At 30.0% G+C, this 10,880-nt stretch overlaps 1 protein-coding gene across 1 annotated transcript; it reads left to right on the top strand.

The window, feature by feature from the left end:
* The first annotated feature begins 6,077 nt into the window (after positions 1–6,077).
* Positions 6,078–8,345, top strand: LOC107947807 (probable polygalacturonase). Its single transcript, XM_016882328.2, has 6 exons — positions 6,078–6,225; positions 6,383–6,721; positions 6,905–7,025; positions 7,117–7,291; positions 7,376–7,446; positions 7,565–8,345. Exons 1-6 carry the CDS (start codon positions 6,199–6,201, stop codon positions 8,230–8,232), a joined length of 1,401 nt encoding a protein of 466 aa, XP_016737817.2. The 5' UTR covers positions 6,078–6,198; the 3' UTR covers positions 8,233–8,345.
* The last annotated feature ends 2,535 nt before the right edge of the window (positions 8,346–10,880 follow it).

Below are 10,880 nucleotides of genomic sequence, written 5' to 3'. Positions count from 1 at the left end.
TATGGTCATATGTTATGAATTGAATAGAAATGTGAATATCAATCATGTTAATATGTTAATATGGTACATTCATTAGGTTGGTTAGTTGAAACATATATATATTGATTCATATAGTATTGTTGGTACTTCAATTGCATGTGCTAATTGGTATATGGATTGAAAACTTGGTATGAATGGCATATTGATTGGATGGATATGGTATTTGAATTGAAGTGCAAATGATTTAACTTGTACCATATTTACTTGAATCATGGAAATACCAATAAGCTTTATTGCTCAGCTTACGTTTGTTTCGTGTGCGTAGGTTTAGGTACATATCGAGGTCCCAAGCAGTGACTCTAGCATCCAGCCAAAGATCCAAAATTTATCAATGTTTGTAAAATCTCTTTTTGTTCGTTATACGACATGGACCTAAGTGAAGTTAGTTTTGGTATAATATGTGAACTTATGAATATATAATGCTAGAAATGGTACCTTAAGAATGTCAATTGGGTTGCTTTTTATACTAGAGATTGACATTTAGTATAATTTCTTAAAACGTTATCATATTAGTGATTTTTATGTGAAAGAACTTGACAATGTGATAGGAGTTAAAATTGCCACAAGTGAAGGATTTGAAATTTACCTCTATGAATTTTGATGTATATATGATAAGTTATGTTAGAAATGTATAATTAAGGATAGTGTAATTGGCTAAAATGGTATACATTTAAGATGAATTGTTTTTTCTAGTGGAGCTTGATGGCAACAATTTGAACCTTTTAGAAATAGTAAGTCATGTCCAGACGACATCCTCCCAACATCGTGATAAGATGAAGTAAAGAATTATGTTCTGACAACGTGTATTCGAGGTCACAATGAGACCAAGTCAATATGTTGCATCGCGACGAGGAATCTTTAATGTCATGACATCAACCCGATCTTTTAAATTGTTTACAATTTAAGCCCAACATGACATCGGGTTAGCAATAGAGCTTTCACAAGCTCGTACAAAACCCGAAAATGAATGTATATCGTATTGTATGCATGTATTGCTTCCAATTAATTATTTAATGGTATAAAATGAATGTAGTTTTATTGTAATTTCTCTGACAACAAATGTGGCATCGTATAGCTCGGACCCAACGACCAGGTTAAGTATGGGGTGTTTCAACTTTACCGTAAAAGAATCTAAGATGAAGTATATTTAATTTTCATATTCAATGGATCCATAATGACTAATTAATTTAATTCCATTTTAAAACTTTAATATTTAATTACAATTAATAAATAATAATTTGAAAACTTTAAATTAATTCTCAAGTCATTTTTATACTCAGTGAGAAAACACATTCATTTGTGAATGCGATCCATTTCTCTAACTTCATCATTTCTATTCATTCCTGTTAATTTGGTTCTACATGCAATTCATTTCTAGTTTCAACGAGCTAGCGGAGGGATCGATTGGACATATGTAATTATGGCTCAAATAATTTATAACTAAGTTATAGCTTTTCATCTATTAATTTTTAACTTATTTAGTCACGAATTGATTCAACTATAGTATCGTAACTAAACTCTCCCTAATTACATACCATTATGAAAGCTAATTAATTAGTGCTCGTCCAATGACTTTGTCATCAATGTGTTACCCTCATAGGATATCCTTAATCCATTTGGGATAAATCTGTTCTCCCAATATGATCCTATTTTATCTTATGGTAACTATTACATCCTCTTTCATGAAAAGTCAATTACTATTAAATAGTAATTAAGTCATTTATCACAAAGACAAACGACCGTTGCCACATTTACTTTTAATCTATCATGTAATGCTGATGAAAGGATATCATTTACCCATTGATATTATATACTGCAGAAGTCATATACTCAATGCACCAGCTTTTGGGCCATTATCTATTTGAACTCGGGCTTTTACTTATATCAAAGTATACGAGTCAATCATACATATCCCATCATTCACTCAGGATTAAGTATGCCACACTTATGAATGTCACAAGTGAATAAATCCATAAATGGATCTAGGTTCTATTCTACTTAGGTCTTGTGTAATGTATTATTAGTCTAGTCAATTACATTTATGTCTCTATATTCTCAAGACAAAGCATCTTCCCAATTAGACTTGATAGGCAATATATTAGTCTTTTAATCAGTTTGCTCATTTCTAATTAGACTAAGGACATGTTTAGGTTCATCTACTAATACAACTTGTCTTTTCATATTTCGATTTGACCATGTAATATTTTTTAGTATTACTTAAACATTATATAATCAATGAGCTAACATTTACTTTCATTTTGCTTTGCATGCAAAAACATTGAGAACAATAGGCAAAGTGTATTAATGTAATTAATTTGTGTTATTATTAAACCAGTTTGTTCGAAAAATACAAGCATACAAAACGAATATACTACAATTAGGACTCGAGATCCAACAGAATTGGTGATTTAGTCTACTTTGTTTTCACTTATGGTTGATTTATTGTCATTTCTCTTTTGGAATCTTTGCCAAAAAGGGAGAGAAAATGGTAGTAACAATGAAATGTTTTCTTCTTGGTGGTTATGGTTTCTACATTTTGCTTTATCAAAGGGAGATATGATGCCAATTTTTTTAAAAAAAAGGTTATATTGATATATTATTGATGACCTTGGTCCATGTTTAATTGATTATGTGATGAACAAGCATATTGATAAGGGAAAGTGTGTGATCAAGCATGGTTTTACCTCCTATGGGGAGACATATTCTAATTCTCTTACTATGTGACTTGTTTGAATTGTGTGTTAACCATTTGATTTTTGTTGTTTGTTCCATGTCTCGTTATAACGAACCTATTTCTCTACTTGGGTCATTGTTACGGGCTTCTTGTGCAAGTTTCAGTCAAGCTAATTTTGGTCTATTTGAATATGACATATTTGAAAACACAAAAGCATGGTTTGACTTGGATACTAAGTTTCTCAATCAAATACCTTGAGGTGGTTTGATAAGCATGAAAGTCTTTTATCTCTTGGTGATTGAAGTGCTATTTTTTAGAGATATATATATCAAATTTATTCAAGAGAGTATTTCAAGCTATTGGGAAACTTTTTTATGAAGGCTATTGTGAAATAAATATTGAAGATAATTAATGGATAAAATCATCCTTTAAATGAGTGTTTCAAGCCTATCAAAACACTAATTGCTGATCATGTTGGAGAGCCTATAAATAGGCTACTAACCGACACTATTTTTTAGCTATGTAAAGGGTGTATCTGAAATGTCATTGTGTAGGGATATGGAGAGAAATTATGTAAAGTCAGGTACTTGGGGGAGAGCGATTTGTACAATTAGGGTCAGTATTGGGGTTGCAATTACTTTTTTGTGTAAAGGGTAGATTGAGCTTAAGCTAATAGGTAATCTGGACAATTGGTGAATAAATCAGTCTCTGAGTGAGACTCCGCAGATGTAAGATTAGGGAATCTGAATTGTGTTAACAAAATCATGTGTCAATTCTCTCTTTTCTTATCTCTTTGACTCACTTGCGCTTTGGATTGATTGTGCAAACTCTCTAATTCTGCCCAGATTTTGTTCTAATAGTAGTTAGAACGAAATTGTTTTTCAAACGATTGTTAACCAAGTTTTTTAGTTTCACCAATAATCAGATTATCATAGTTGGAATAAAGTGCAGATAGAAGTTTTTTAAACTATCCACAAGAAATTCAAAGCGAATCCGAATATTGATATCCATTATTTGAATCTCATTTACTCTTGCAAATAATTGATGCAAGCTTAGATAATCGTTATCCAAATCCACTTTAGTTTTGTGGATAATTGATTCAGATATCTTAATTCATTATTAGTTTTACTTTTTTGAATTTTTTAGTTAAAAATATGTTTAAACTTACTAAATATGGATATAGCAAATTTCAGTATCCGTTGGATAATTATTTAATTTTGATTCAAATAATTGTACTTGAATTTAATGCAAAAAATAAATGGATTCGAATTTTAATACCTACTTACCCTTCTATGGTTTTAAAATTACCCACTTAACCCGATTAAGTTTAATGAAAAATTCACTAACCCTCCTAAAGTTTATTTATTTAATAAATTTTAAATAAAAGGATAATTTTACCCTTTATTAGTTAAATATTATTTCATTAATTTTTTCCCTTCAATTTTTATAATCAATTATAAAAATATCTTAATTATTATTAAATTAAATTATAATCTGTATTGTATTCTAATGTAATTATATGTTTAAACATAATATAATTTTCAATTAATAAATGTATATATTTTGTTGATGTTATATGTATAGTCAAAATTAAATGGGTCGGGCCTCGGGTAAGGTAATTTTTGCCTGAGATCCGGCCCGAATTCACAAAAGGACAAAAAATATGTTATTTTTTGTTGTTTTAGTGTTATTTTCTTATTGTTTTCTACCTATTTTCTACCATTTCACTATTATATTACTACTATTTTATTGTTATTGTCTGAATATTGTATAATACTTGTTTTATTGTTAATTTTGTTATTATTTTAGAGGCATTTGTTTGTTAAGTTGCATCTATCTTAGTGTTATTTAAGTATACATATTTTTAAAATTTTATTTTTAATTTATTGGGAAATATTTATTTTAATATTTTTAGTATTTTTGATGTATTATATATATTTAAAAATAATATAAAAAATTTAATACGGGTGGGCTGCGCCCGGATTTTCGCATTTTTATCCAAGCCGGGCTTGGGCAAAATTTTAGGCCTATTTTTTGGGTTGGGTCGGGCCCGAGCCTAACAAACAGGCCTAAGATTTTAGTTGAGCCCGGCTCATGAACACCTCTAGTCACTATAAAATTACAAAGAATACATCCAAATAATGATAACTAGAATTACTTATTATAAAGCACGATCAAGTTAATAACAAAATAGATCTAGATTTATACTAAAATAAATTTATACAAAGACCATATATGGTGGGATATAAACTAGAATAAATATAGACTGAAAACTCATACGTGGCGTGATTTATGCAGTGTGACACTTGAATCTGAGATTTAAAGTTCCCTAAAACATTTAACATTGCTATTAAACTAAAGCTTCGTTGTAAGTATATTTTTAATCAATCATTATTAATGATTATATTTTATTTTTGTCTTCTCTTTTAATTTTTTATTTCTTTTTTAATAATTTTTAAGCGAAATTATGCTACATATTTAAAATTTAATTTAATTATAGTATTAATTTGGAGATGAATCTTTTATATTTTAAGAAACAATTTTATCATAATTTTTAAATAATGATAATTAATTAATTTTACATAAAAATAAATTAATGAATTCATAAAATGTAACTAAATTAAACATAAATTTAAAAGATTTAATTTTAATTAAAGTAATTATAAATTTTTATGGAAGTATTTGAATATATTTAATATTATAACACTTTAATATTTAATTAAACTTTCATTATTTTGTAATGAAAATAGATAAATGAGTAAACTAAATACAAAAATACATAGGTAAATAATTAAAAATAGATAAAGGAATAAACAAAATACAATATTACACAAATAAATAATGGCAGAGATAAAATTATTTTTATTAACAATCTGCTTAATAAATATATCTGAAAAAGGTTTATAAGATTTTTTTCAAACATGTGGAGATCTAAGTGGCTTTTTTCTAAAAGTATCTAAGTGGGCATTATTGAAATCATATTAAATGAGCATATTTTATTCTAAATCCAAGCGTAATTTTCTTTTACCAAAAAATAAATAAATAACAAATGTCAATTTTCAATGACTCCTTAGTCAGAAATACATTACAAGCAAATACATAGACATATTATGTTTTATGCAAGGAAAATTATTTGGTCAAAAGACCCTGGTTGCTCAAGCTTACCTACCAAAAAAAAGAGACATTCATGGATAAAGGAAACGAAATCATTACGTTAAAAACTTACTTGAATTTTACAATGAGAACTGTGTGAATTACTCCATGTACCTTCAAGCAAAAAAAGTCAAATTTGTTAAAGGAGCAGAGGGCAACTTACCAAACTACTTAGGGGATTGAATTGTAATTTGACGTTTCTTTAGTTAACCTCTCTCACAAACTAATCCCTTTTTGAAGCTCAATCTCTATTTAAACTCACTTGTACGCCGGCCTCAACGCCAAATAAAAAAGAAAAAGAAAACCAACATTTGTCTTTTGGGTTAATTGAGATGTGGACAACTCCAGGAAGAAAGCAGGTAACCGAACAACTCTTCCACTCCAGTTTTGCGTTATTGAAAATACCATCATCATCTGCATAAAGTTCTGTCCAATTTTAACAACTTTTAATGTGTTTGTTTGATAACTATGTCTTGTTTTCATTGCCCTTTTTCTTATCATTTGCTTAATTTGCAGGCTTTTGGTAACATAGTATTACTTGGGATGGTTATGGTTTTGATTAATACAAATGGTGTTGCAAGTCGTAAGGTGAGAGTTTTAGACTCATTCGACGACTCGGCTGCAGGTTGCAGCAGAAAGTACAGTGCCTCGTTGACAGACTTTGGAGGCGTTGGTGATGGGGTAACATCAAATACAAAGGCTTTTCAGGCTGCCATTGATAACCTGAGCCTGTATGCGTCATATGGTGGATCTTTACTCTTTGTTCCTCCAGGAAAATGGCTGACTGGTAGTTTTAATCTTACCAGCCATTTCACTCTGTATCTCCATAAGGATGCTACTATTCTTGCCTCACAGGTTAGAAACTCTTATTGGAAAACATTATATATTTGATTATTTTTGTGATTTTTTTAACCGATACCGTTCTTGTTCTTGTCTTATAAACTAACATGAAAGGAAATTTGTTATCGCTTTATGAGAAAGTGAAGGAGATTCCACTGCCAAGCATGCTTACAGTTTCTGGTGTCTAAAAATTGTTAGGATGAGAGTGAATGGGCTGTTATTAACCCTCTACCGTCTTACGGTCGAGGAAGGGATGCAGATGGTGGAAGGTATATCAGCCTTATTTTTGGAACCAACCTTACGGATGTCGTGATAACAGGTACCAAGAAATGTAATCAACAATGAGATTCCTCGAAACAATATCATAGGTTCATGAAGTAATAACAACATGGATTCCCAACATATTTCAGGGGACAATGGCACATTTGACGGTCAGGGTGCTACCTGGTGGGACAAATTCCACAAGGGAGAGCTGAAATACACCAGGCCTTACCTTATTGAGATAATGTACTCCCAAGGAGTTCAAATCTCTAATCTCACATTGATGAACTCCCCATCCTGGAATGTTCATCCTGTTTACAGCAGGTTTTTGCCCCTCTCTCATTTTGGTAGTTTAATGTTCTCCTCAACATGTATCATGTTCTAAGATTGCTTGTGATGAAAATGCAGCAATGTTGTAGTTCAAGGAATTACAATCCTCGCACCGGTAACTTCTCCAAACACTGATGGGATCAATCCAGGTGGGAAAGAGGATGATGAATCTGGCTAAACAAATTCCTCACAAACTTTTACCTGCCAGCATGTTTACAACATCATCGATGCTAAAAGGGTTTGTTTTGCTGCTTGTTTTTCTTTCAGATTCTTGCACGAATACCCGGATTGAAGACTGCTACATTGTCTCCGGAGATGATTGTATAGCCGTTAAGAGTGGTTGGGATGAGTACGGCATCAAGTTCGGTATGCCAACGAAGCAGCTATTGATCAGACGGCTCACCTGCATTTCTCCATTCAGTGCAGTGATTGCACTCGGTAGCGAGATGTCTGGTGGGATCGAGGATGTTAGGGCGGAAGACATCACAGGCATCAATTCGGAGTCAGCGGTTCGGATCAAGACTGCTGTGGGAAGAGGAAACTATGTCAAAGACATATATGTGAGAAGGATGACAATGAAAACAATGAAAATGTTGTTTTGGATGGCAGGGAATTATGGATCTCATCCAGATAATGACTATGATCCTAATGCAATTCCGGTTATCCAGAATATCAATTTCCGAGATGTTGTTGCAGAGAATGTGACAATGGCAGCTAGATTGGAAGGAATTCCAGGACATCCATTTACTGGAATCTGTATATCCAATGCCACCATTGAACTAACAAAAAAGCCAAAGAAGATTCAATGGAATTGCACTGAAATTGCTGGGGTTTCAAGTGATGTTACTCCTAAGCCCTGCAATCTGCTTAAGGATCTAGGATCCCAAAATACCTGTAATTTCCCTGAGGACGACTTCCCAATTGTAAAATTTTAAATGTAAATGTGCTCTTTTATAGAATTTGACAAAATGAAGTAAAGATATCGTTTCTTCCCTGTATGAAATAATATCTATAATCTATATATAATAGAAATATATAGGTTAAATTATACTATGCTTAAGCTGTAATATAGTTCACATAATTTAATTTCCCCAATTTTTAATTCTTAAGTTTTATTATTTTTAAAATTGAATATGTCAAGCATATTATCATATGAGTAATTCTTTTAATCTTGCTATTTCTCCATATCACTAAAAAAACAAGTTTTAATGATTATTGTTTACGAGACAAATTTTGAAATTTAAAAAGTATAAAAACTAAGAATGAATTAATTAGAAAACATGAACTAAATCTATAATTTTACGCATAGTACAAGTCTAATAGTGAATTTAACCAAATAAATTTAACTGTTACTCTTTAGGTCAAGACTAAAATTTTAAAAATTGAAAAGTGAAGAAACTAAAATTGATCAAATTAAAGTATATGAACTAAAAACACAACTTATGTAGAGTACAAAGACTAATAGATTAAATTGTTAAAACCCAAGAAAGACAAACTCATTTGAGTTAAAGAGCTATACATGAGCGGATAGTGAGAAAATATTTAAATTAAATTACTAAGTTTGGAATATCAACTAACTTACGTCGCATTTTTGGATTGGATTAGAGCATTTTTGGATTGAGTTGTCTATTATGGATCAAAGGGTTTAACTTTGCAACATACTTTGAAACATATCATTTCAAGTTTGGGAGTTCAAGTTATCGTCAAGTTTGCGAAAACCGCACAAGTAAAAATTTTATACGAGTTCAATATGAGTTTTTTAAGTTGGAAGCTTTGAAAGTCTCTTTAGCCACCAATAGATGTTCGACCTAAGTTGTAGAGCTTTATTTTACATAAAAGTTTATTTAAGATATTAAATATTTATTTTTCATTTAATTAGATATTTGATTATATAAAACTTGTAAAATCAGATATTAATTAGTTTTAAGAGTTTTTAATTACTTGTTTATTCATTAAATAAAGTTTTGCCTATAGATGAATTTTATATTATTTTCCTAAAAAGTTTATATTTATTTTAAATTTCATCATATAAGTGTCAATATCATTAATCATATTGGACAATATCAAATAAAGTTTTTACTTTGCATAAACTAAGTTTCTTTGAAAACTGAGTGATTCTTCTCTTGTTTATTTTTGGAGTGCATTGCTTTCAGGTCTTATTGATGTTTCTATGAGTTCTACTAGAAGTTTCGTAGGGTCCAAGTATATTAATAAACTTTTCTTTTCAAGGTTGAGAGATTCACGTTGTTTATTTATTTTCATGATTGAGCAATTCACCTAGTTTATTTCTCTATTATTCATGTCTCTAGGTACAAGTTATCTAGGGTGTGAGAGGGAATCATAAGAGTATCGTTGTTTCTAATCACAAGCTGATTAAAGGTGGCCCTGCACAAATTATTTTCTTCTTTTTACTTCAAAATCATGTTCCCTTGCCAATTTGCTAAATTTAAAGATTTTAGGTTTTCTTATCAATTCGTATCTTATTTTGAAGATCTTCAATGCTTATTTTGTGTACTCTTTTTTATTTTTTATTTTATTTGTAGAAACTCAAAATTTCAAAGGAAAAAGAAGAAGAAAGAATCACACTTTTTTTTTGAATTATTCTTTTTTAATGATTAACACCTTTTTTAGTTATATTTATTTTATTATTAGTGTTAGAGTTATTATCACTTAATTTGTGTCTTTGTTATATATAAATTAAAACTAACATTTTGCGTTTTATTAATAATTTACTATTTAGCCCAATCAACTCTAATAAACAAATTCGTATACTCGGGTAACTACACCACACTAAAGGCATCGAAGTGCAAATAGATGCAACCACATACAAACACGCAACTAACCCTATTGGCATGCCAACTATATCCTATTCTTTACTATATTCACACGGGCATTACTTTAAATAGATATTAACATTTCTTTTCAGTTCAGTCAAAATTCCACCTTTTGAATCATTTTGTAAACAATTCAAAATATTATCAACATACTTACTTTCGCATTACAAGCATGTAACAATTTAGATATTACCTCGTAACAATTCATAATTACTATGGAATTTGTACTTTACGATTTAATCTTTTAGATGTCAAAATCACTATAATTAAGCATGTATATAAACCAAAATAGCTATAACTTACACATTTGAGCTTTGCTTTACAAAATGATTTCAAATACATCTATTATATACTCTCTACTATCTATTTTTATCAACATTTTACACCACTACTTACAACTTTTACAACTTAGTCCTTTTTAACAAAACTAACAAATTCACTTCACAAATTTATCATTTTTCATTTCTAAGCTTAAAATCTAATAATTTGGCACCAAAAGTTTCAAGAAATCATCAATGGAAAATTTTGAAGACTTTAACAATTTTAAAAAATAACATACGAATTAGTTAAATCAAGCTACCACGATTTAAAAAACATAAAATTTTGTGAGAAATCGACTTCAAATGGCTTACCATGCATGGATGAGAAGTTGACCGAACTTGAAGATTCAAAGAAAATGAATTCTTGGGTATTTGTTTGAAAATTCGGTGGGGAAGACAATAATAAAAGATTATGGCTCTTTTTCTTTA

This window comes from Gossypium hirsutum, chromosome D08, assembly GCF_007990345.1.
Source record: "Gossypium hirsutum isolate 1008001.06 chromosome D08, Gossypium_hirsutum_v2.1, whole genome shotgun sequence".
Taxonomy (NCBI): domain Eukaryota; kingdom Viridiplantae; phylum Streptophyta; class Magnoliopsida; order Malvales; family Malvaceae; genus Gossypium; species Gossypium hirsutum.
Note: the sequence above shows the minus strand (reverse complement) of the source record. Positions and strands in the feature narration are given on the sequence as shown.

Excerpts from the sequence above, each read along its gene's own strand:
- LOC107947807 (XM_016882328.2), top strand. The coding sequence starts at position 6,199 with ATGTGGACAACTCCAGGAAGAAAGCAG. Across the intron at positions 6,226-6,382 it reads CAACTCCAGGAAGAAAGCAG|GCTTTTGGTAACATAGTATT; the intron begins GTAACCGAACAA and ends CTTAATTTGCAG. Across the intron at positions 7,292-7,375 it reads GTTCATCCTGTTTACAGCAG|CAATGTTGTAGTTCAAGGAA; the intron begins GTTTTTGCCCCT and ends ATGAAAATGCAG.